Genomic DNA, 25,725 nt, shown 5'->3' with positions numbered 1-25,725 from the left:
TCTTTGAAAACCTTAAAATAGTTTCTCCAAGAGTCAATTCTCATAGTAACCCTGGGCTTAGCCATGCGTTATACGTCACAGCCTCTCCCTCCGCTAGTCTGTGAACTTGTGAGCGGAAGGGAGAAGCAGCTCTCTTGTGCAAACGCTCCTGGATTATGGAGGCGAGCATGGGAAGTGAGGAAAAGGGAGGCCCAGGCCGGAGCTCTAACGCCCGCCCTTCTTGGTTCGCAGTTGCGCAATCAGAATTGTGTGTTACACCACCTCAGCCCTTAGTTTTCCAATGCCCGGGTGTCTGCTCCCACTTTAGACACACACCGTCAGGCCAGGAGGCCCGGGGCAGTGCGTGAAGTGAAGACACCAGGCCAGCAGATCGCCACGGTTTGGGGCGGCCTCGAGATCCACAGGCTCTAGGTACGCCAGGGAAAAGCTCACAGGTTAGGCCTGCTTGAAAGCCCCTCTCTGAAGCAGGAGAATCCAACTCTAGAGGGGTTGTCGGTACAAGTGTGGATGAAGGGCTTTCTCCTAAGATGGTCGGCTACGTGGTATCCACACACTGGCAGCTAGTAGGCTATTGTGCCAGAACCTCTGTTTATCAATGTTCTCAATAGAAAATTCTAAGTAGTTCGGACTTGTGTTTCCTTCGATAGCTCAGCTGGTAGAGCGGAGGACTGTAGTGCTTTCAAGTATGGACATCCTTAGGTCGCTGGTTCGACTCCGGCTCGAAGGAAAAGAGGAATGTTTTGGGGGTTGCAACCATTTGGTGAGGCTTGCTCTCCAATTTCTCACATCGTTTTAAGTGTTCTAGGGTGTTTTTCTCCAGACCTTACCCCGTTACAAAGATGGTTTTGTTATCTTGAAAATGGTCCTCTTGGGTACGGTTTTCAGAAAAGGGGAAGTGAGCACTAACTCTTCCAACCATCTGAAGAACCTGTGAGTTAGATGGTCTAACTGAATTTAGGTTGCCGCCTGAGGTTCAAAAATTGAAGATCCAACACCACTCGTTGGTACTGAATATATATTATATTCTGCGGTCCTTAGAGCTCTAACTTGCGGGACAACCCCCTAAGACCGTCATTCACTACACGCACATGTCCACTCAGTGAGGAGAGCCTTTTAATTCATTCAACTGTTAACAGATTTTTAGTTCCAACAACAACAACCAAAAAAAATTTTTTTTGAGCTGGAGCAGGAAGGAGGACTAGGCTTAGACGTAAATTGGGATGTGACTGGGAAAGAGAATTTCAAACTGTGGAAATAACTTAAGCAAAGGTGCGGAAATGGAACATTTGATTCTCATTCAAGGAAACTTCGGGAGTCTGATCTTTGAGAGCACGCCCCAGACTGGTTCACCTCCAATAGATCAAAATACTGGCTACCCGTATTTTGATGCCCGTCATTCCTGCCCCCAGGATTTTACACTCTCGCGAAGTAGAAGTAGCCGGACAGATACACATCCTGGGCATCTGTCCTGGTGTTTAGGACCCTACAGTCTTGCAATCGACCCCAGCTCGGGCCCTCAGGCTGCAACTCGGTTCTCTCCAGGTTCCCTCCAGTCTGGAACTCAAAGAGACTCCTCAGGGAGGGTCTTGTTGGAGTTCAGACACGGGGACTGACGTCTTGAAAAGCTGCCTCTCCTCACCCCATCTGGCATCTGGAGGGGTCCAGGACGCGGATGGAGGAGGATAAGTGAGGTCAGAGTCAGACGTGATACTTCATAATGAACAGCTAAGCAAAATCAAAGGTAAACGTCTACACAGAAAATAGAAGTTCAGAGCAACCAGGCAGCCAATTGCTGACGGAGAAGTAAGATGCAGAGACAACCTCTGCACGCTTTTCTTATGGTGGCTCGTTGGTCTAGGGGTATGATTCTCGCTTTGGGTGCGAGAGGTCCCGGGTTCAAATCCCGGACGAGCCCAATTCCTTTTTTCCCCTCTCCACCCCACCTTTGCTAATTGCTGAAAAAAGCTCTGTTCAGTGCAAATTTTCCCGCGTTCCGAACTGTTTTACAAAAGATGTACACTGATCGAACATATGGTAGCTGGAGCTGGTTATGTGTGCGGGGTCAAACTGCCTGGCTTACTGGACTCTCGCCAGCAGACGCCTGGGAGAGGCAGCCTTGCTCCCTGGAGCAGAGGCCAGGGGTCTGCAGGCCCCCTCAGCCCGTGTCCTCTTGGCCAGTGAGCGTCGGGCTCGGACCTCCAAGCGCAACCTCAGCCCAGGCAGAAAACCACCAGTTCCGCCTAGAACGGGGGTTGCTCTGACGCCTGCTTTGGAGGCGGGTCCTGGCGGGAAGCGCCTCGTGGAAGTGGGGCGCTGTCCCAACTACAAAAAGCCTCGCACCCCGACCCTTCTCCACCTCTCTGCATCTTCTCCCGACCCGACGTCGTCGTTGCAGGGAAGAAGAAGCGGGTGAGAAAAACTTGTTTCCACCGTCTTGCCCATTTCTGCAGACTTGTTCCGAGGCCGAGGTAGGCTCACACTCCCGCTCCTTCATCTCCTCCTCTCCTCCTTTTTTGGTAGCTTTATCCGGGAATTTGGGCGAGGGAGTCCCTTTTCAGCAGAGACAGTACGGAGCTCTGTGGGGAGGCGTTTGCGGACTGGAGGGGCTGAGGAATGGGAAGGAAGGTAAACGTTCCGTTCTTCTACAGTTAGGGGTCCCACTTTCCTGTGCTTAGCCTCTCCGTCGTGTCCGACTCTGCGACCCCACGGACTGTGACCCACCCCGCTCCTCTGACTGGGATTCTCCAGGCAAGAATACTGGAGTGGGTTGCCTTGCCCTCTTCCAGCCCACATTCCTACTCCGCTGCTTATTCTCTGCAGCTGAGTAGAGCCGCCAGCATGAAACGCCTGTTGCCTAGAACATAGGCTCTAAGCGTGACCGCAGAATTGGTGAACCGAAGGGAAATCCGAGGAGGGCTACACTTCCTCAGGAAAACAGGATGATCGCCAGATTTACGAACCATAACTTGTCAAGATTTTGCAACCATAACTGACATTTGGGAACTCGTGTTTTCCTTTCCTCCTCTGTCTTCTCCCCTTTAACCCACCTTCAGCCTGAGTTGTGAAATTCTTTGAGACACTTCGCCAGCAACCTCTTATCTAAACTTTCTTAGTGGAACCTTGGGATCCTCAACTTTCTTACTCTGTGACAGCACACCAAATGATAACGACACAGGCTTATTTAGGAGGGACAGTAAAAGCGATTTTCAACAGTGTTTGGGGGCCTGGGGAAATCTCAAGTGAGCTGTAGGGGAGCAGAATTTGCCACCCCAAAATGTCTCTTTGGCATATTATTTTAACTTGGTTGTTTTCTAAAAAACAGTAGACAAGGAGAAAATCCTGAAAACCTAGTAGGAGTTACCTTTTTGTAACAAGAAACATTTACATTTATAAGGGAAACCTCCATTTCTAAGAATGTCTCCCTTGCTGTACCCAGAAGAAGATGATGACCAAATCTCTACAAACTCTTGCCAACTGGAGAAGGCAAAGACTTAAGTTGCATAACAACCCTACTTTTGTTTATCGTGCTTTTCCTGGTAATTTTCCATAACTGACCCTCCCCACCCTCAACATCCTCTTTTAAGCCAAATTAGTTTGGCTTGGGAAAATCATTCTAGAAAAAGAGGAATGGCTCTGGCTATTGTTAAAAGAGCAGATGTGAATGTATAAGCAGTCAAAGCTAAGAGGTTCACCCAGTTACTGTTAGAAGCATTTGCCGGCGTGATTCATAAACTAGATGGCTGAGAAAGTGGACCCCAGCAGGCTGGTGAAAGCCCTCTTTAGTGTTTACTGAATCTGTATTTGAGCAAACAGTATCTGTCAGCTATTCTCAGAACACATTGAAATACCTGGGAAAGAGCTGCTGCTGCTGCTAAGTCGCTTCAGTCGTGTCCGACTCTGTGCGACCCCATAGACGGCAGCCCACCAGGCTCCCCCATTCCTGGGATTCTCCAGGCAAGAACACGGGAGTGGATTGCCATTTCCTTCTCCAACTGGGAAAGAGCAAACGGGCACAACACCCAGAGTCTGTTGAAAACTGAATGTTTGATGTTTGTTTTTATTTGGAAATATAGGTAGGTCAGTAGGACTTTGTCCCCATTCTCCCTCAGTCAATAGTGTTTTCTGCTTCCTGGAGGTAGAAGAGTGATCCTTATTTCCATGTGGGCTTCATCCTCCTTTAACCATTGACTTCTGTTACTAAAGAAGTTTCACACTTATAGACCTAAAATCTTTTGTTATGAAGGAATTGGTAGATTAATCTCTTCCCTCCATCACCTACTTTTATAATTAGCCTTGCGGACAGAACTAAACTTATGTGCTCTGTCTGAAGGGAAAAGTACACTAGCACTAAGTCCGTAGAAGGAGAACCCGGGCTTCCTGTGTCTTTGTGCAGGGAAACTATTGGTTTGAAGGAGAGAGTGAAAAACATTTCAAAATAAAGGGGATGGCTTTAAGTTCAAGCTGTTGGAACATTTTTTAAATATACGAGCATTTTTTTCAATTGGCAGTGCAATTGCTTCCCATCTGTTGAAGGTAAGGTAAGTGAAGTCACTCAGTCGTGTCCGACTCTTGGCGACCCCATGAACTGTAGCCTACCAGGCTCCCCCATCCATGGGATTTTCCAGGCAAAAGTACTGGAGTGGATTGCCATTTCCCTCTCCAGGGGAATCTTGCCAACAAAGGGATTGAACCGGGTCTCACACATTGCAGGCAGACGCTTTGCAGTTTGAGCCACCATGGTGCTTCCCATTTGTTGAAGTTACTGAAAAAAAGATATAGCATTCATTAATCATAGATTATGGGTAGTCCTTCAGTATTCAACAGGAATTAGTTCCAGGACTTGCCAAGGAACCTAAACCCGATGCTCAAGCCCCTTATATAAAATGACATAGTATTTGTACTAATATATAATTTGCACACATCCTCCCTATACTTTAAATGATCTCTGCTGCTGCTAAGTCACGTCAGTCGTATCCGACTCTGTGCGACCCCACAGACGGCAGCTCACCAGGCTCCCCCGTCCCTGGGATTCTCCAGGCAAGAACACTGGAGTGGGTTGCCATTTCCTTCTCCAGTGCATGAAAGTGAAAAGTGAAAGTGAAGTCACTAAGTTGTGTCCGACTCTTAGCAACCCCATGGACTGCAGCCTTCCAGGCTCCTCCATCCACGGGATTTTCCAGGCAAGAGTACTGGAGTGGGGTGCCATTGCCTTCTCCTAAATGATCTCTAGATTACTAATAATACTTAAAACAATGTAAATACTATGTAAACAGTTGCTGGGACACAGTGAATTTAAAATTTTGCTTTTTAGAACTCTCTAGAATTTTTTTTTTCAAATATTTTCAGTCCATAGTTGGTTGAGTCTGAGGATGGGGAACCTGTGGATATGGAAGGTTAACTGTAGCTTCTCATCGTAGGTATTTTGAGTAAGCATTTCAGTTCAGTTGCTCGGTTGTGTCCGACTGTTTGAGATCCCATGGCCTGCAGCACACCAGGCTTCCCTGTCCATCACCAATTCCTGAAGCTTACTCAAACTCATATCTATCGTGTCGGTGATGCCATCCAACAGTCTCATCCTCTGTCATCCCCTTCTCCTCCTGCCTTCAATCTTTCCCAGATTCAGGGTCTTTTCAAACGAGTCAGTTCTTCCCATCAGGTGGCTAAAGTATTGAAGTTTTAGCTTCAGCATCAGTCCTTCCAAAGGATATTCAAGCCTGATTTCCTTTAGGATGGACTGGTTTGACGTCCTTGCAGTCCAAGGGACCCTCAAGAATCTTCTCCAACACTACAGTTCAAAAGGATCAATTCTAAAAAACAAACAAACAAACAAACAAAAGGATCAATTCTTTGGCACTCAACTTTCTTCACAGTCCAACTCTCACATCCATACATGACTACTGGAAAAACCATAGCTTTGACTAGATGGACCTTTGTTGGCAAAGTAATGTCTCTGCTTTTTAATATGCTATCTAGGTTGGTCATAGCTTTTCTTCTAAGGAGCAAGCGTCTTTTAATTTCGTGGCTACAGTCATCATCTGCAGTGATTTTGGAGCCCAAGAAAATAAAGTTTCTCACTGCTTCCTTTGTTTCTCCACCTATTTGCTATGAAGTGATGGGACTGGATGCCATATCTTAGTTTTCTGAATATTGAGTTTTAAGCCAGTTTTTTCACTCTCCTCTTTCACTTTCATCAGGAGACTCTTTAGTTCCTCCTCATTTTCTGCTATTAGGTGGTGTCTTCTGCATATCTGAGGTTATTGATATTTCTCCCAGCAATCTTGATTCCAGCTTGTGCTTCATCAAGCCTGACATTTCACATGATGTACTCTGCATAGAAGTTAATTAAGCAGGGTGACAATATACAGCCTTGACATACTCTTTTCCTGATTTGGAACCAGTCTGTTGTTCCATGTCCAGTTCTAACTGTTGCTTCTTGACCTGCAAACAGATTTCTCAGGAGGCAGGTCAGGTGGTCTGGTATTCCCATCTCTTTCAGAATTTTCCACAGTTTGTTGTGATCCACACAGTCAAAGGCTTTGACATAGTCAATAAAGCAGAAGTAGATGTTTTTCTGGAACTCTCTTGCTTTTTCAGTGATCCAGCGGATGTTGGCAATTTGATCTCTGGTTCCTCTGCCTTTTCCAAATCCAGCTTGAACATCTGGAAGTTCACGGTTCACCTTCTGTGAAGCCTGGCTTGGAGAATGTTGAGCATTACTTTGCTAGCCTGTGAGATGAGTGCAATTGTGCAGTAGTTTGAACATTCTTTGGCATTGCCTTTTTTTGGGATTGGTATGAAAACTGACCTTTTCCAGTCCAGTGGCCACTGCTGAGTTTTCCAAATTTGCTGGCATACTGAGCAAGCATTTAGATGCATTTTAATGAAACAGTAAAATTTTCTTTTTATTTCAAAATCTTATTTTCTGTTTTCATCACCTCATTGTACCAAGGTGAAAAGAGAAACAATTAGAATAAAAGTTGCTACTGCTAAGTCACTTCAGTCGTGTCTGACTGTGTAACCCCATAGACGGCAGCCTACCAGGCTCCGCAGTCCCTGGGATTCTCCAGGCAAGAACACTAGAGTGGGTTGCGATTGTCTTCTCCTGCATTGATGGTGGAGTTATTCAATTTTATAGCGGAAGATTGGACACTCACAGTCGTTTGTGGACAGGTAAAGAGGAAAGGAAAGAGAAGCCCAGGAATATGATAAGGATATTTCTGAAGGTTAATAGATGGGAGGTTGAGGCCAGGTGCAGGGTGCTAACAGCTGTTACATAACCTTCTCTGGAAGTGCTGTCCTGGTTCTATAAAACCTACTTAGCACCTGTTCATGAGACCAAATTCTGTGGGTAAACAGAAAGTACAGTGGAGCAGCATCCTCCTGAGGGACCCCATCTTCTCTGCAGGCTTCTACAAGGCAGTTTTTGGAGCTGGCCCAAGAAACAACATCTTTGGGATCCAGATATAGCATGGGAACAATGAAACCTCAGTCCTGTCTTGTGCAGGAGTAAAAACCAGGGATGTCAGAAAAAGCCAACTCAGGGACAAAAGGCCACATTTGTCAAACTTTGCCTCCTAGAACAAATCTGTAATCCAAATGTGGGTTAATAGTTGACCGAATCATGCCCAGGGAAGAGGTGAGTGACTCTCACTGTTTGTTCAAACTCGGTGTCCTTGGGCTGTGTGTCACTGTCAGGGTTGGGAATTTTCAGACCTGGTCTCTCCACCCTGTTCATCTGATCACTGTGTGATCAGAACCAGGAGGGACCTCCAGGTTCACTTGGCTGGAACCCATCTCAAGGAACAAATAGCTGGAACCCTCTGAAGTTGGAGGGAAACTTCCAAATTTTTGTAAGATTCTTCCATCTGGGTCATCCATTGTTTTATTTCTTTGTCTGTTTTTTGTTTATATACTATACCCATCCACCCATTTTAATGAAACTATTTTCCCCTATTTTAAAGCCTCTGGGCCCAAGCTCAGAAGAAAATGAATTGGATTCCAAAGTTTAAAATGAAAACAGATTTCTTTGGGGGATGTCCTATATGTAGATAAAGGCAAATTAGTGCCACTGGGAGCAAGTGGAGGGCTAGGACAGATTTCTAAATTGTGATGAAATCCCCAAAGCCTGGGGAAAGCTGTTTGCTGAAGGGTATCTGGAGCCCCATCTCACCCCTACCTCCCCAATATAGGTTTTGTATGATGCTGAACAAGAAAAGAAACAGAAAGTATATTTTCAGCTCTTAGTTTTCTTTTCTTAAATATCTATTTATTTCTTTGGCTGCACCAGCTGTTAGCTGTGGCACAGGGATCTTCAATCCTTGTTGCAGCATACAGGGTCTTTAGCTGCGGCACTGGCACTCTTAGCTGTGGCATGAGGGATCTAGTTCCCTGACCTGGGATCAAGCCCCGGCCCCATGCATGGGAGTGTAGAGCTTTGGCCACTGCATCACCAGGGAAGTCCAATCTCTGTTTACTTGTAAACTTCCCTGCTACCTTCTTTAAGAAAATTTTGGAGGCTTTCCCTAGCAATCCAAGCAGGACTATGCTGTGTTTTCACTGCCAAAGGCATGGGTTCAATTCCTTGTCAGGGAACTAGGATCCCACAAGCTGTGTGGTACAGCAAAAAAGGAAGAAAGAAAGTTTTGGTGCTCTTTGAAAGTGAAGTGGAACACATCCCAAGATCAAAAGAAGGTGCACTGACCGTAATTACTCATGATCAAAGGTTGGGGTAATTCTCTGGTACATGAAGTTTGATGGCTCCCTTGAATACAAAATATTGCCTGTTGGAGAGGACGAGAATGTTAATTTTTATAAAGACCAAGGGATTGGTTTGAGACACAGGATAAAAATCTAAAGAACATTTGAAATAAATTCCACTGCTAATTACGTGCTTGGGTCTAGAAGGATCTATGTAAATGAGTCTGACTATCCTTGACTAAACGTGAGGCTCTGTACCATTTGCCTAGGCAGATTCACTTCTGTGCCACAAACATTCTGTCTCTTATTTGTTTTTTTCCCAATTCCATTTTACCTCTCGTTTCCAGAAGTTTCGAATTGCAAACATGTGAGAATTGAAAACAATGTGTGAAGTGGGGGAGCAGATGTTAGACAGAGGTGGCCATAGTGTGTTTGTTGGGGTTTCGTTTCTGGATGTCTCAGAGAGTCAAAATTACAATAAGTCTAAGCAAACTTCAGCTGAATTGTTACAGGATGAATTTTGCAAATTTTGTAAATCAGAAATAAAGATATTCCTTTACCTCCCCAGACTGGAACATGAAGGCCTTCAACCTCCCAACAAACAAGTACCTTTTTAGGGTGCCAAGCCCTGAGGTAGGGTCAGCACCTTAACTAGAGGTGAAGAGGGCTGGGCTTATACCCTGAGCCTTAAGGGAAGATACATACCAGTGAGACTGGGCTCACATCTTCCTATCATCTTTCTTTCAGCTGATGGCTGTGCTACCAACTAAATCCATACAAACTTATCTTTACAATTCCATGGTCACTGGACATTTGCTATGAAACTAGAAACATTCCCTGATGCCTTAATGAGAACCACGGAATTTCAGACTTTTACAGTGAGCAACTCTCATTTTATAGATAAGCAAATTTAGGTTTGAAGAGGAAAATGAAATCAGTCATTAAAAAATATATATATTGCGGGTGTGATATGAGGCATGTAGTATGATTCAAAGTGGGTAATATGCTCTCTGCCCTGTTGTAGATTATGCGCCAGTAGGAAACACTTATTCTGGAGGAGGGCATGGCAACCTACTCCAGTATTCTTGCCGAAATGATGCTGTGGACAGATGATCGTGGTGAGCTGCTGTCCATGCGGTCACAGAGAGTCGGTAACGACTGAGTGGTGATGCAAGAAACATTTATAAGTGAATAGGTAATTGTTTGCTTAAGATCCCATGAATAATGGTTTGGGAATGGCAGGCATGAAACCTGATGACAGCTGAATCTTTATTTGTGATATCCTGAGCTTTGTGACTTTTGCTTTGACACTTGTATCTAGTGAGGTGTCCTTGGTCTTAATATCTAAGGCATAGACTGTTTGGACAGAGACTGTGGCCAGGCCTGCCAGCTCACACCCTCTGCTGTGATCAGCAATATTCTCTGTACAATACTGATTCTGCCTACAGGGACCCACTGTTACCGCCAAGCAAGGGAGACGACATTCCTATCCATCACTGCCACCTAATGACTCTTTCAGGTACTACCAGCTCAGGTTCTACTAAATTTTTGGACTCTGGGATTCGGATCTCTGTTCACAGTGAAGGATACTTCCAACCTTGACAGCCTGCCATTCTACAACTCCTTTTGACATTAAAAGGCAATATTTGTCCATTGCAGAGCAGGAGACTTAACTGATTACAATTCAAGAAAAGTGTCTTCCAAAAAAGTAGAAAAAGAAAACACACCCAGGAGACTGAAACACCATGAAAAGGTAAAGAGCTTGGCGCAAGGGGGGCAGGCAGCCCAGCGGCTGTGGCGGAGCAGTGGCCCTGTAGGACGGCGTGTCATTCTTTCAGGCGTGACTCTCCCAGCCGTCTACCACTTTCTTGTTAACCTCCTCAAAATACTTTTGCTGATTCTATTATAAATGATACTCTTATGTGCCTAATGGAAACCACTTCAGAGGCTATTTCTATCTTTCAGTATTGAGGAATGACCAAAGAATCTTAGGGTATAATTTGGTAATTCTTTGGTAGTATACCAAATTTGTCTATAGAAAAGATAAAACAGACAAAGGTAGATCAATGCCAGATGCTGATTAGAAAGAGAGATCATTTCGCTCAACCTTCCTATGTAGGCTCACGTGCCTTCGTATGTAACCAGCGGAACCCTGAATCCTTTTGTCTTTCTAGAGTCACAGTTGTGCTCCCAGGACTGTTTGGCATCACTACAGGTTTGGTGTTATAATTGGTGGTCTCTTTAAGGGCTATAAAAATATTTAACATGAAAATGTTTATTGATTTACACGTAAGAAAAGCACAATATAAAAATAATTTAATGTCCATGACTATACTGTTTAGTTTTAAATTTAGAATTCATAAAGATTATAGTACAGTTAAAAATAAATTGAAGGTCAAATCTTTGTCCCATTTAAGAATTTCTCAGCATGTGTGATAATTGCCAAGAAATCATAGCCAATTATAAAATGAATGCGTTACTCATGGGAAAACAATTTGAAAAACAAAACTTATAAAAATCAATTTACAGTAAAAATTACAATTTATAGCGGAAAGTTATTTTTGTTGTTGGATGTGAGGGCATTCGCATATATTTGGCGAGATGTGGAGCAGAACGATGGTGGTTTATAAAAAGGCCCTGTTTGTCACATTTTTTTTCCAAAGAACTGAAGGTAGAGCAGAAACTACCTGCTACAAACAACAAATATCTTTCAGTTCTCACGTTTCAGAAGACATAAAGTCTTAGTGACTTGTAAGAAATTTGCGACTTATTTTATTATATTCTATCCAGTGTTCTTGCCTGCAGAATCCCAGGGACGGTGGAGCCTGGTGGGCTGCCGTCTATGGGGTCGCACAGAGTCGGACACGACTGAAGCGACTTAGCAGCAGCAGCAGCAGCAGCATGCCTATTTAATTCTATTTTTAATTATCTGTCATTGAGTTGAAATTGTGCCCCAGAAAGAAACACAATATTTGCTCTCTGGGTATGTTGAGTGTCTGTAACACACCATTCCTAAAATGTTTGAGTTTTACAGTTTGGGTTGACTGCTCTTGAGAGGTGATAGCAGCTTTCTTCTTTTGAAGAAGATATTAAGAAATTAATAGAGGAAATTATAAAGCCTTTGATTTGATGAAGAGATCTAAGGTATTTTGTTTGCTTGTTTTACCGCATGGTAATACCATTTGCCTATGGTGTATCAGCGTAGGTATGTACTCAGGGAAACTGAAAAATATCCTCTGAGAATAATCCTATTTGTTCCCAGTGCAAGAAGCTCCTAAGAATAAGCTTGAGTTCCTCTTCCTGCAGTCCTCTGTAAGAGCTAGAGGATGAAGCAAGTGTCTTTTAATTTCATGGCTGCAGTCACTGTCTGCAGTGATTTTGGAGTTCAAAAAAATTAAAATCTGTCACTTACTTCCACATTTTCCCCTTCTATTTGGCGTAAAGTGATGAGACCAGATGCCATGATCTTAGTCTTTTTAACATTGAGGGTTTTTTTTTTTTGTTTGTTTGTTTGTTTGTTTGTTTTTGAGCATAACAATGTTTAATGGTGGCTTTTTTAGGTAAATGCTTGAAAGTATTCAACATTAAATTCAATTTACTTTACATGTTTGCGAACACATTATTAGCAATTCTTAAATATTTCAAATCAACTAATTCAAAGCACAGAAGGCTTGTTCTCAAGTAATTCTTCTGAGGTGACATGAAGACTGAAAGAAGCCTTTAACTTGAGTCCAGGTCTCTAACCAACAATCAGCATATCATCGCTGGTGAACTCATATGAGGGAACTTCAAGGTTGAGAGGCGCACGCCCCTTCCTGATCCTGCCAGACGCATCATAGTGTGACCCATGGCAAGGGTAGTAATAACCACCAAAATCTCCTGCATTTGCAATGGCTACACAACCAAGATGAGTGCAAACACCTATCAAGATAACCCATTCAGGCTTCTTTACTCGTTCTAAGTCATGCTGTGGGTCCCTCAACTGGGACACTTCAACTGCAGCTTCCTGGTCAATTTCCTTCTTGGTTCGATGGCGCACGAACAGGGGTTTGCCTCTCCGTTTGAAAGCCATGTTCTTCCCCTCTGGAATATCGGATAACTTGATTTCAATTTTCGACATGGCCAACACATCGGCAGAAGCACTCATGCTGGAAACAAACTGAGAGATGACATTCTTGGCAGCATATGCAACACCCACAGTAGTTGTTGCAGTTATCAAATAGGAAAAACCTTTCCGAGCCTCACTGCTCTCTTTTGAAGACTTTGTACTATCTAACACTTCAGAGTGACGATAGTCAGAGAAGTCAGGCACTTTGATGTCTGTATGGGAATAACGAACAGAAGCAGGGACATTGAGGCCCACGGAAGCGATCGAAGGCCAGCCCGCGGCCTGGCCTCTGAGAGACTCCCGGCACAGGACGGAGAGCTTCAAGTCCAGCACAGGCGACTCCGAGGTGGCGGGCACCGCGGCCTGTACCAGGGGCCGCAGCGCGCCCGCCACCCCGCTGGACGTGGCTGATAGGACGGGCGCGAATGGGCCCGAGCCTGACGTTGAGTTTTAAGCTAGCTTTTTCACGTTCAATAAGAGGCTCTTTAGTTCCTCTTCACTTTCTGTCATTAGAGTGTTATGGTCTCTGGTTCATCTGCTTCTTTGAAACCCAGCTTGTACATCTGGAAGTTCTAGGATCACATTCTGCTGAAGCCTAGCTTGAAAGATTTTGAGCATAACTTGCTAGAATGTGAAATGAGCACAACTGTATGGTAGTTTGTATAATAATTCCACCTTTGGCCATGAACCACCTATTTCTTGGGGAATTAGGTCTGCTTCCCTTCACCTCAGCACCTCAGGGTGCAACTGCTCTCCACCCAGTCAACTGATGGATTGATCTGAGTGCCTGGGATCTGTCTTCAACAATCCTCTGATTGCCCCTGCCCTGGGATTCGAGGTTCCATAGAAGTCCCTCTCCTTCATAGCTTTCAGCATCTATCTTACTGTCTCATCTCAGTAAACTGGTGCTCCCATCCCCTCCCCATGGATGCTACATCCCGCATTAGGGAGGCACTTGGTGTGTCTTAATGGTCTTTGTCTTCCAGGGTATCCAGTAGGGACTTATATAGTGTTTGTTATTAAATTAGCTAATAACTGAATTAAAGAGTGTGAATGGATTTTGTAATGTTACAGCTGATAGAAAGGTACATTTTCAGTGATCCTCAGGGATAGAAAAGATCAGCTGAGGCGGGAGTTGTGTTCAGAAGACTTTTAAATGGATTTTTCAAAGGAATCAATAGCCAAAACAGAGGAAACTAACGAGAAAAGGAAAAGAATGTTACTAAGTAGTAATGAAGGATACCTGACTCATCATACCTTGTCGGAGAGAAAAGTCCTTGCCCTTTTAGCCTAATTTGGCGATGCTGTTCTGTTCCCTACTTAATCTCCTTTTGCCCTTTGCAGGAGCCTTTTTTGGAAGACATGGTCATGGTCTTGAGCCCCCTGTTTTTGGTTTTCATGCTGTATCTGGGCCTGATCCCACAAACCCTGGCCCAAAATGATCGGTACAAGGAATTTCTAAGGAAGCACTATGATCCTAAACCAAAAGGCCACGATGACAGCTACTGTGATACCATGATGAAGAGACGAAACATGACTAAACCCTGCAAAGACACCAACACCTTTGTTCATGGCAACAGTGATGACATTAGGGCTGTCTGTGATGATAGAAATGGAGAACCTTACAGAGACGGTCTTAGAAGAAGCATGTCTGCCTTCCAGATCACCACCTGCACACATAGAGGAGGGTCCACCCGGCCTCCATGCCGGTATAGAGCCTTCACAGCAAGCAGAATCATTGTTATTCACTGTGAACATGGCTTTCCCGTCCACCTTGAGAAGACCATTCTCCCTCCAAGACCATAGTCCAGAGCTGGCTCTGCTCTTCCTTCCTTGCATTTCCCCCTCTCATTATGGCAACATGCATTGCTAGGAATCCAGAACATGAGTTGCTGATCTTTTCTTTCATGCTTTACAATATGCTTCATAAATAAAAAGTCCCTGAAATCAGCAAGAATCAGTCTCCTCACTGATCCCTGGTCTATTGATCTTCCCCCATTTTCTCTATTCAGCTCCCCTCTGAGAGGGTTGAATGGGAGAGCAATGCCTTTTTCCTTATCAGTCATTTCCATCTCAGGTAACAGGGGGCAGACTTTTCCTTTCTGTGAAGGTTGGGATGTTAAATTGATTGCTGGAAAACTTTTTCAAGAAAATAGAGAAAACACACCCAGGAGACTGAAAAGTGCAATGTAAGCTTAAATCAAATCCCTTATGATTACACAATAGAAGTGACGAATAAATTCAAAGGATTAGCTCTGGTAGACACAGAATTAGATCTGGTAGACAGAGTGCCTGAAGAGCTATGGACAGAGGTTCGTAACATTTTACAGGACATAAAGACCAAAACCATCCCAAAGAAAAAGAAATGCAAGAAGGCAAAATGGTTGTCTGACGAGGCCTTACAAATTGCTGAGAAAAGAAGAGAAGCGAAAGGCAAAGGAGAAAAGGAAAGAGATACCTATCTGAATACAGATCTCCAAAGAATAGCAAGGAGAGATAAGAAAGCCTTCCTGAGTGAACAATGCAAAGGAATAGAGGAAAACAATAAAATGGGAAAGACTAGAGATCTCTTCAAGAAAATTAGAGATACCAAGGAAACATTTCATGCAAAGATGGACACAATAAAGGACAGAAATGGTATGGACCTAACAGAAGCAGAAGAGATTAATAAGAGGTGGCAAGAATATACAGAAGAACTGTACAAAAAAAGGTCTTCATGACCCAGATAACCACGATGGAGTGAGCACTCACCTAGAGCCAAACATCCTAGAATGTGAAGTCAAGTGGGCCTTAGGGAGCATCACTACGAACAAAGCTAGCGGAGGTGATGGAATTCCAGCTGAGCTACTTCAAATCCTAAAAGATGATGTTATAAAAGTACTGCACACATTATGCCAGCAAATTTGGAAAACTCAGCAGTGGCCACAGGACAGGAAAAGGTCAGTTTTCATTCTCCAATGTCAAAGAAGGCCAGTTCCAAAGAATGTTCAAACTACTATACAATTGGGCTCATTTCACATGCTAGAAAGGTAATGCTCAAAATCTTTCAAGCTAGCCTTCAACAGTACGTGAATTGAGAACTCCCAGATGTACAAGCTGGATTTAGAAAAGGCAGAGATACCAGAGATCAAATTGTCAGCATCCACTGGATCATAGAAAAAGCAAGGAAATTTCAGAAAAATATCTACTTCTGCTTCATTGACTACACCAAAGCCTTTGACTGTGTGGACCACAATAAACTGTGGAAAATTCTGAAAGAGATGGGAATACCAGACCACCTTATCTGCCTCCTGAGAAACCTGTATGCAGGCCAAGAAGCAACAGTCAGAACCAGACATGGAACAATGGACTGGTTCAAAAATGGGGAAAGGAGTATGTCAAGGCTGTATATTGACACCCTGCTCATTTAACTTATATGCAGAGTACATCATGTGAAATGCGGGGCTGGAGGAAGCACAAGCTGGAATCAAGATTGCTGGGAGAAATAACAACAACCTCAGATATGCAGATGATACCACTTTAATGGCAGAAAGTGAAGAGAAACTAAAACACCTCTTGATGAAGGTGAAAAAGGAGAGTGAAAAAGCTGGCTTAAAACTCAACATTCAGAAAACTGAGATCATGGCATCTGGTCCCATCAGTTCATGGCAAATAGATGGAGAAAAAATGGAAACAGTGACAGACTTTATTTACTTGGGCTCAAAATCACTGTGTGTGATGACAGCAGCCATGAAATTAAAACACACTTTCTCCTTAAAAGAAAAGCTATGACAAACCTAGATAGCATATTAAAAAGCAGAGATATCACATTGTTGAAAAAGGTCTGTATAGTCAAAGCTGTGGTTTTTCCAGCAGTCATGTATGGATGTGAACTCGGGACCATAAAGAAGGCTGAGCACCAGTGAACTGATGCTTTTGAACTGTGGTGTTGGAGAAGACTCTTGAGAGTCCCTTGGACTGCAAGGAGATTGAAGGCAGGAGGAGAAGGAGACGACAGAAGACAAGACAGTTGGATGGCATCACCAACTCAATGGACATGAATTTGAGCAAGCTCCAGGAGATGGTAAAGGGCAGGGAAGCCTGGCATGCTGCAGTGCATGGGGTTGCAAAGAGTTAGACATGACTGAGTGACTGAACAGCGATTAAACAGACAAGGTAGATCAGTGTCAGATGCTGATTAGAAAGCTCACCCTATGACGTGCCTTCCCATGTAAGCAGCAGAATCCCGAATCCTTTTGTCTTTCTAGATCTACAGTTGTACTCCCAGGATTGTTTAGCATCACTACAGGTTTAGTGCTACAACTCGTGGCCTCTTTAAGGGCTACAAAAATATTTAATATGAAAATATGTTTATTGATTACAACAAGAAAAGCACAGTATAAAAATTAATAATTCAATATCCATGACACTATACCACTTCTATTTAAGTTTAGGATTCACAAAGATTATAGCACATTTAAAAATAAATTGAAGATCAGATTTTTATGCCAGTCTAAGAATTTCCAGCATGTGTGATGATTGACAAGAAAACATAGCCAATTATAAATTGGATGAGTTACTCATTGGAAAACGATTTGAAAAACCAAGTTATAAAAATCAGTTTCCAAAGTTCTTTTTATTGTTAGACATGAGGACATTCACATATGTTTGGTAAAATGTGAAGTAGGACCATGGTGGTTTTTTAAAAAGGCCCTATTCTTTCAATTTTCCTCCAAAGAACTGATGGTATAGTCAGAAACTACTTGCTATAAACAGTAGGCACCTTGCAATACTCCAGTTCTCAACTTTCAGAAGAAATAAAATCTTAGTGGCTCATAAGAAGCTTATTTTCTATTTTGTTATAAATTATGCCAGTCTGATTCTATTTTTAATTTTCTATCATTGAGTTAAAATCATGTCTCAGCCAGAAGCACAGTATTTACTCTCTGGCTGTGCTGAGTGTCTGTGCCACACCATTCTCGGGATGTGTGAGCTTTACAGTTTTAGTTGACTGCTCCTGAGTGATGATGGCAGCTCTCCCTTCTTTTGAGGAAGATGTTAAGAAATCAATACAGCAAATTATAAAGCCTTTTATTGAATGAAAAGGTCTGAAGTGTTTTGTTGTTTATTTGTTGAACCACATGATAATACCATTTGTCTGTTGTGTAACTGTCCACATAGGCCTTCAGGGAAAATATTCTCTGAGAATAATCCAAACTGTTCCCAGTGCAAGAAGCTCTCAAGAGTAAGCTTGAATTCCTCTTCCGCCAGTTCTCTGTAACAGCTGACCCCAGACCCACTCCCAAGTATGATACAGATCCTTCCACACTTGTCCCTGTTCTTTCTAAACAGTAATAACTCCACATTTGGCCATGAAACACTTACTTCTTAGGGAATCAGTTCTTCTACTTCTGCTTCCATTCACTACCCGGTGAAACTGCTTTCACTGCTCTCCTCACAAGCAACTGATGGATTGACTTGCCCTGGGATCCATCGTCAACAATCCTCTCTGATCGCCCTTCCCTGGGCTCAAGGTTCCCTGAAAGTCCCTCATCTTCATAGCTCTCAGCATATATCTTATTGTCTCATCTTTGTATATTGGTGTTCTGATCCCTTCCCTCTGGCTGATCTCCCCGTGGGTGCTGCACCCTGTTTTAGGGAGGCACTTGGTATGTCTTAACGGTCTTTGTGTTCCAGGACCTAGCATGGTGTCTGGTACCCAGTCAATAAATGAATTAAATGTGAATGGATTTTTTTAATGTTACCACTGATAGAAATGTAAATTTTCAGTGATCTTCAGGGATAGGAAACAGTGTTTGCATTTGGAAGTTGTGTTCAGGAAACTTTTAAATTGACTTTCCAAAGAAATCGATTGACAAGACAGATGAGACCACTGAGGAAAGGAAAAGAAAAAGATATACCTAGTGACAGAGGATGCCTGACTCATGGCACCCCATCATAAAAACAAATCCCTGTCCTTTTAGCCTAGTTTGGCAATGCTCTTCTGTGCCCTACTGCATCTCTTTTTGCCCTTGGCAGGAGCCTTTGTTGGAAGAGATGGTGATGGTCCTGAACCCTCTGTTTTTGGTCTTCATGCTGGGTCTGGGTCTGACCCCACTGGCCCTGGCTCAAGATGACTACAGATACAGAGACTTCCTGAACAAGCACTATGATGCCAACCCAAAGGGCCGGAATGACAGATACTGTAATAGCATGATGGAAAGGCGACACCTGACCAGACCTTGCAAAGACACCAACACCTTTATTCATGGCAACAGTAATAACATCAAGGCCATCTGTGACAACAGGAATGGACAACCTTACAGAGGCGATCTCAGAATAAGCAAGTCTAAATTCCAGGTCACCACCTGCAAGCATATAGGAGGTTCCCCCCGGCCTCCATGCCGGTACAGAGCCACAGCAGACTACAGAGTCATTGTTATCGGCTGTGAAAATGGCTTGCCCGTCCACTTTGATGAGTCCTTTATTGCTCCACGCCAGTAGCCCAGAGCTGGCTCTGCTCTTCCTTCCTTGCATTTTCCCCTTACACTGCAGCAACATTCATTGATAAGAATCCAGAAAATGAGCTGCTGATCTTTTCAGCTTTACAATATGCTTCATAAATAAAAAGTCTCTCAAATCAGTAAGAATCAAAGTCTTCTCACTGATTCTTGGTCTATTGATCTTTCTGCATTTTCTCTGTTCACCTGAGAGAGTTGGATGGTAGAGCAATGCCTCTTTCCTTATCAGTCAGTTCCTTTTCAGGCATTCAGGGGATGAAATTTACCTGTCTGTGAAGGGGTGTGTGTGTTAGTCATCCAGTCATATTCCATTCTTTGGGATCCTGTGAACTATAGCCCACCAGTCTCCTTTGTCCATGAAATTTTCCAGGCAAGAATACTGGAGTGGGTTGCCGTTTCCTCCTCCAGGGGATCTTCCCAATCCAGGAATTGAACCCAAACCTCTTGTGTCTTCTGCATTGGCAGACAGATTCTTTACACTGCACCACCTGGGAAGCCCTTTGGGACTAAATACCAATAGATTAATTACATTCTTTCCCTCTCTCTCTCTCACACACAGATGCACATATTTGAAATCCTGCATAAATAACAAAACCCATTCAAGGTAGCCACCTCTTCCTTTAAGCAGGAAGAAATTTGATATTGCTTTGAATGGAACACTCCCAGGATATTCTCATGGTTATTTCATATAAAGATCAAAAAATTGATTACTACATTATTTTCTCTTTAATCTTTTCCTTTATCAACTGATGCCTGGCAACTCTGAGGTCTTGGGGAGGTCATAGAAAAATTCCAAGCTTATACTTTATTCTTCAATTTGATATGGTTTCAAGAAGTAAATGGCAACCCACTCTGGTACTCTTGCCTTGAAAATCCCATGGATGTAAAAGCCTGGTAGGCTACAGTCCATGGGGTCACAAAGAGCTGGACATGACTGAGCACTTCACTTCACTTCACTTCAAGTAAATACAAGCTTAAGTTAACAGACAGTCTTTGTAAAACATGCTTATTAATCTATGAGTTTGGTGTTACCTAATTTCATCAACAGATACCTGGATATCTTACTTAGAGAGTAGTTAATAAACTACAATTATGCATCATTATTTTTGCCTTCTTATGGATGACTATCATGGTCATAGTATTCCCCGTGGTGGCCTCCCCTGATGCCTGCATGTCCTGAAACGGACCAAAAGCCCTGTTTCCTCAACACCTGGGTTAGAAGCCAGTATCCTGGTACCACACAGAGCCCTCAGAGAAAGTATTCAATTTCTGGAGGAAAGGATGGAAGAGTAGGTCATGGTTTCATCTATTTCAAAATTGAAAACATTGTCATTTCTCTCCAAAGTAGGGAGAAGAATTTTCCACAACTCTTTTGTAAAATTTGTCTTACTATTATAAAGTAAAAAAAAGCCGTTAGGAAGCAAGAAATTTCCAGTGCTTAGTAGACTGCTAGAACACTTTCTCAGGTTCTCCAACCAGTACCATCTGTTGAGGTAAAGGGGGCTTCCAAGCAGACTCTTGCCCACTTATGGTCTTTTTTTATTTTAACTTTATTTTGCTTTACAATACTGTCCACTTATGGTCCTGATTGTTGTTGTTGTTTAGTCGCTAAGTGGTGTTCGACTTTTCTGCAACCCCATGGACTATAGCCTTCCAGGCTCCTCTGTCCATAGGATTTCTGGGGAATCCTATGAATTCTGGAAGAATTCTGGAATGCATAGCCATTTCCTTCTCCAGGGGATCTTCCCCACCCAGGGACTGAACCAGCATCTCCTGCATTATAGGCGGATTCTTTACCACTGAGCCACCAGGGAAATGCTATGGTCTCGATGGGGAAGTAATGGCTTGGACCATTACTACATTGATCACATCATAGTTGTGAAAACTCACATCTCCAGGGATTTCCCTGGTGGTCCAGTGGTTAATAGATTCACCTTGCAATGCAACAGATGGGGATTTGATCCTTGATCAGGTAACTAAGATCCCACGTGGCCCAGAGCATCTAAGCCCACAAGCTACAGCTACTAATTAGTGGGCTCTGGAACCGCACCACAACTACAGCTAAATAAATAAATAAAATTTTTTTCTAAACCTCACATCTCCGAGCATCTGCTTAGAGCATTATTATCGCGTACTCAGCCCTGGTGTTAGAACAAATGACACTTTCCAAGGAAATCATGTGGCAATGAGACAGGGCGCTTTTCCACTTGCTGATGGAGGTAGCAGCTGAGTAGCCAGCCCTTCCTAGTATTTTTTGCTCTTGATCTCCTGTTCTCTCACAACCAAAAAGCTATTTAGAATGAAGTGTTAATCACAGGCAAGTCATTTTATCTTAGGTCAATCATTTGTGAAATTGAAATCCTATTCCACTATGTTTTGCTGACTTTGCAAGGATAAGAGAAAAAGAACTCAAAATTGTCCAGTCCTTTGAAAAAGGGTGACATGCAAGGAAGAAAATTCCATGCACTTTGGAGAGGAAACATTTGTGTAGGTACACAGCATAAATCCTAGTAGCTGAGATATTTCAGGTGCAAAAAAGCCTTCAAATGTCTTGGGAATATAGGTTCTCTACAGTATAAGAGGGAGGATGTCTATATATGTGCAGTTCAGTATAGTTGTTATTTTAGCAGAATGAAGAGAACAAAGGAAACCAAGAAAAAATGGAAATGCTAAAAATAATCATTGCTGACCCCCTACTGAACACTTAGCATAGGCTAGGCATTATAAGCACGTTACATTGATTTTATCATTCCTTCTTCACAACATTCTTAGAGGTAGGTATTACCTTTATGCTTATTTTACTTTTGAGGAAATATACTGACAGAGGTTAAGTAATTTTCCCAAGGTCATACAGTTAATGTGGCAGAACTAGGTCCTTGGGACCGCTGTATCAAAAGAGGTTCTTACTGAGATCGTCGTGTTCAGTGGAGAAAGACTTTGGGGCAAGCTCTAACCAAAAAGTGTGTGTTGGAAGGATTTGGAGATCATTTTATTTTCTGTTGTAGGTAGAACTTTGAGAAGCACCCATTGATGTCTGCATTGAACTCTGTTCATAGCATTTTTCCTTGCTTACTAAATCAGTTGGTTACCGTGACTGAGGCCATCCATGCTCTTGTTTGAAAAGTAAAATTTTCTCTGTAGCTAGTCGTGTTGCTAAACCATGTTGTTGGTCACAAAGAAGCAAAATGAGAGAAAGGAGACAGAATTGTGCACAATTCGTTTTGGGACAGACAACACAAAGTACACTGTGGTGATGAAGCTCTTACCCAAGTGCTAAGTGTATCTTCAGAAGTTGCATCCAGTGGTCCTGGGGTGAGGAGTCAATCGAGCATCATTTCTTCCTGCCACCCTGCTTCCCACAACTCCTTCAGTTCCCTCTCCTCCTAACTCCATATCGCGTATCTGCAGCAGCAGACACAGCAATGTGACATAGAGCTTTGGGTCTTTCTGTGCACAGGCAAAACGTGGTTGTGAACTAAGAAGGTGGCATTTAAATGAATGATAGTTATGTTTAATCCTGATCATTATTGTTAAGGATAGGCTGTAGGTGGAATAAGATGCAAGTCCTTCATCAGCATTATAATCACACACAGTGTGATCCACCATCATGAAGCAGCATCTTTGAAAACAAAGGACAGTAGTAACCATATGTATCAAATTAGGAACTCAGCTGGGTCTAACCCTTAGAAAAATGGCCTGTCTGTTGCTCCAAAAATTGTCCTTGCTGCTTTGGGTTTGCTCACTTCCTGTTGAATCTGGGATGATTTTCCTTGCCCCTTGGTCTTCTCTAGGCATCTCCAAGGCAGTGATGGCTCTCCAGAGGACCCAGGCCTTTCTTCTGCTCTTGCTGCTGACCCTGCTGGGGCTGGGGCTGGTGCAGCCCTCCTATGGCCAGGATCGCATGTACCAACGATTCCTGAGGCAACACATGGACCCTGATACAACAGGAGGCAATGACGGCTACTGCAACTTGATGATGCAAAGACGGAAGATGACTTCACATCAGTGCAAGCGTTTCAACACTTTCATTCATGAAGATCTTTGGAACATCCGTAGTATCTGCAGCACCACCAATATTCAGTGCAAGAATGGCCAGATGAACTGCCATGAGGGTGTAGTGAAGGTCACAGACTGCAGAGAGACTGGAAGTTCCAGGGCTCCCAACTGCAGATACTGGGCCAAGGCCAGCACCAGACGTGTTGTCATTGCCTGTGAGGGTAACCCGGAAGTGCCTGTGCACTTTGACAAATAGATACCACTCAACAGGGGTTATGGCCCAGCAGCTGGCCCTTAACTTACTCCTTAAATAGTAATGAGTAAGCATTTGAGCTGTCCCAGGCCAGCTCCCCTGATTCTTTTTTTCTTCTTTATACACATTGCATGACAGAGAAAGATGAGACACAAACTTATAATGAATCTAGGCTCTTCTGTAATATGCTTTCTTTTATAATATTGGTCAGCTTTGCTATCTTTGATCTTATCATCTGAAATTTAGTCATTACATAGCACTTCAAAAATTTCAAGGTCCTTTCATCTAGGCTATCTCATTCTAATACCATGGCACCCTTGGGATGCTGGTCCTAGTGTTACAGTATACAAAAGCTCAAAGTTAAGGGATTTGCTTAGACCAAAAAGTTAGTAGAAAAGCTAAGACAAAAGTCTAGTTTAACTAGCTACTCATCCCACTTGCTTTTCCCACTGCAGCACAAGGAGTTTTGAAAGTTTTAATACATGGCTTTTGTTATTCCTAAAAGTCAGCTCTTGGGAGAAGCATTAAAAAGTTGGAAATATATACCTGCAACGTGAGAGCTCTATCTGTATTATGTGGCAAACTAGCTGTATTTGAATCTAATAAGATCAAGAAATGATACAAGGCATTTTCTTTTCCCCTTCCCAAACCTGAGTCACCCTAGTAAGTCAGAGTATTAAAATGTACTAGATCATTAAGACTCCTTCACTCTTCCTGACTGAAAGATTTTTCATATGTTCCTTATAATAAAGAAAATAAGATAATTTCAATTCCAGATATTTAAGACTGTGTTCTTGTGTGTGAGATTATTTTTCCTCCTATCCTCTTTTAATTCTTCTCTAATTTACAAACATGCACATACTTTAATATCTTCATAAACTCTGGTCAAGACTAAAGCCCATCATATTAGTGACCGTGACACAGAAAGCTTTGTTTCATCCACTTCAGAGAGAATGATTCCTCTTAAGGTAATTCTCACGCATTCTCCCTTTGAATATTTAGAAACAAATTGGGGAACAGAGATGTATAAAGACATTAGCTACTAAAGAAGGAGAGTGTGTGTGTGTGTGTGTGAAAGGACTGAACTGAAAGCATTTGAATTGTAGCTGACATATATTGTTTATATTTCAGATGTACACCTTGATTTGGTTTACATATATATCCTGAGATGATCACTATAATCAAGTTAACAAATTTACCACTTCACGTGATTACCCTTTCGTGTGTGTGTGCGTGTGTGGGTGTGTGTGTGTGTGTGTGTGGTGAGAATCCATAGGATTTACTCTGTTAGCACATTTTATGTATACACTGCTATATTGCCCACCTGTTTTAAAAACTAGGGGTTCAGAAGAGTCCTTCATAAGACGTGCTGCTTTGGCATGGGGGTTATTTTGAGCTTCCCTGGGGGCTCAGACTGTAAAGCGTCTGCCTGCAATGCAGGAGACCTGGGTTCAATCCCTGGGTCAGGAAGATCCCCTGGAGAAGGAAATGGCAACCCACTCCAGTACTCTTGCCTGGAAAATTCCATGGACGGAGGAGCCTGGTAGGCTACAGTCCATGAGGTCGCAAAGAGTCGGACACAACTGAGCGACTTCACTTTCATTCACTTTATTTTGAGCTAACGGTAGTGAAGCAACTGCAAACTGAAGAGAAGCTGCTGCTGGTGCTGCTAAGTCGCGTCAGTCGTGTCCGACTTGTGCGACCCCATAGACGGCAGCCCCCCAGCTCCGCCGCCCCTGGGATTCTCCAGGCATGAACACTGGAGTGGGTTGCCATTTCCTTCTCCAATGCATGAAAGTGAAAAGTGAAAGTGAAGTTGCTCAGTCGCATCCGACTCTTAGCGACCCCATGGACTGCAGCCCACCAGGCTCCTCTGTCCATGGGATTTTCCAGGCAAGAGTACTGAAGTGGGTTGCCATTGCCTTCTCCGGAAGAGAAACTATTGCCCCTCATTTAACTTCTTAGAATAATTTAATTTGGGATTTTTCCCAGAAAAAGAGCTATTAGAAGACATAAAATGGGTCTTTTGTAGTTTGCAGCATCACACATGAGCCCTTGTAGTGTCTCCCTCCAGCTCCTACACTCCTTGAGCCACTGCTTGATTTAGGGCATCAGTGCTGGGAACTCTTGAAATGAATGGGAACATGATGGCCATTTTATCTTTTCTTAGA

At 43.1% G+C, this 25,725-nt stretch overlaps 3 protein-coding genes, 2 non-coding genes and 1 pseudogene across 10 annotated transcripts; 5 read left to right on the top strand and 1 right to left on the bottom strand.

Annotated features, from left to right (window-relative positions):
- The first annotated feature begins 329 nt into the window (after nucleotides 1-329).
- RNASE4 (ribonuclease A family member 4) lies at nucleotides 330-24,324 on the top strand. 3 transcript variants are annotated; one of them, XM_069597769.1, is made up of 3 exons: nucleotides 2,306-2,409; nucleotides 2,521-2,625; nucleotides 23,097-24,324. In XM_069597769.1, the coding sequence occupies exon 3, from the start codon at nucleotides 23,114-23,116 to the stop codon at nucleotides 23,555-23,557; it is 444 nt and encodes a 147-aa protein (XP_069453870.1). In that variant the 5' UTR covers nucleotides 2,306-2,409; nucleotides 2,521-2,625; nucleotides 23,097-23,113; the 3' UTR covers nucleotides 23,558-24,324. The 3 variants fall into 3 exon arrangements, with proteins under 3 accessions (XP_069453869.1, XP_069453868.1, XP_069453870.1); XM_069597768.1 differs by lacking the exons at nucleotides 2,306-2,409; nucleotides 2,521-2,625 and adding an exon at nucleotides 330-411; XM_069597767.1 differs by lacking the exon at nucleotides 2,521-2,625 and having other exon boundaries at nucleotides 2,269-2,409.
- TRNAY-GUA (transfer RNA tyrosine (anticodon GUA)) lies at nucleotides 638-727 on the top strand. Its single transcript is given in 2 exon segments — nucleotides 638-674; nucleotides 692-727. It is a non-coding gene; the product is annotated as a tRNA-Tyr (tRNA).
- TRNAP-UGG (transfer RNA proline (anticodon UGG)) lies at nucleotides 1,844-1,915 on the top strand. Its single transcript has one exon. It is a non-coding gene; the product is annotated as a tRNA-Pro (tRNA).
- On the top strand, nucleotides 2,273-19,439 carry LOC138444342 (angiogenin-1-like). 3 transcript variants are annotated; one of them, XM_069597762.1, is made up of 3 exons: nucleotides 9,722-9,892; nucleotides 16,658-16,868; nucleotides 18,824-19,439. In XM_069597762.1, the coding sequence occupies exons 2-3, from the start codon at nucleotides 16,836-16,838 to the stop codon at nucleotides 19,286-19,288; spliced, it is 498 nt and encodes a 165-aa protein (XP_069453863.1). In that variant the 5' UTR covers nucleotides 9,722-9,892; nucleotides 16,658-16,835; the 3' UTR covers nucleotides 19,289-19,439. The 3 variants fall into 3 exon arrangements, with proteins under 3 accessions (XP_069453864.1, XP_069453863.1, XP_069453862.1); XM_069597763.1 differs by lacking the exons at nucleotides 9,722-9,892; nucleotides 16,658-16,868 and adding an exon at nucleotides 2,273-2,409; XM_069597761.1 differs by lacking the exon at nucleotides 9,722-9,892 and having other exon boundaries at nucleotides 15,545-16,868.
- On the top strand, nucleotides 2,361-14,762 carry LOC138444344 (angiogenin-2-like). Of its 2 annotated transcripts, none has more exons than XM_069597765.1 (2): nucleotides 2,361-2,468; nucleotides 14,150-14,762. In XM_069597765.1, exon 2 carries the CDS (start codon nucleotides 14,168-14,170, stop codon nucleotides 14,609-14,611), a length of 444 nt encoding a protein of 147 aa, XP_069453866.1. In that variant the 5' UTR covers nucleotides 2,361-2,468; nucleotides 14,150-14,167; the 3' UTR covers nucleotides 14,612-14,762. The 2 variants fall into 2 exon arrangements, with proteins under 2 accessions (XP_069453866.1, XP_069453867.1); XM_069597766.1 differs by lacking the exon at nucleotides 2,361-2,468 and adding an exon at nucleotides 10,363-10,450.
- Nucleotides 12,352-13,896, bottom strand: LOC138443998 (cytochrome b-c1 complex subunit Rieske, mitochondrial pseudogene; annotated as a pseudogene).
- Nucleotides 24,325-25,725: the final 1,401 nt, after the last annotated feature.

This window comes from Ovis canadensis, chromosome 7 (assembly GCF_042477335.2).
Source record: "Ovis canadensis isolate MfBH-ARS-UI-01 breed Bighorn chromosome 7, ARS-UI_OviCan_v2, whole genome shotgun sequence".
In the NCBI taxonomy this organism is placed as follows: Eukaryota; Metazoa; Chordata; class Mammalia; order Artiodactyla; family Bovidae; genus Ovis; species Ovis canadensis.
Note: the sequence above shows the minus strand (reverse complement) of the source record. Positions and strands in the feature narration are given on the sequence as shown.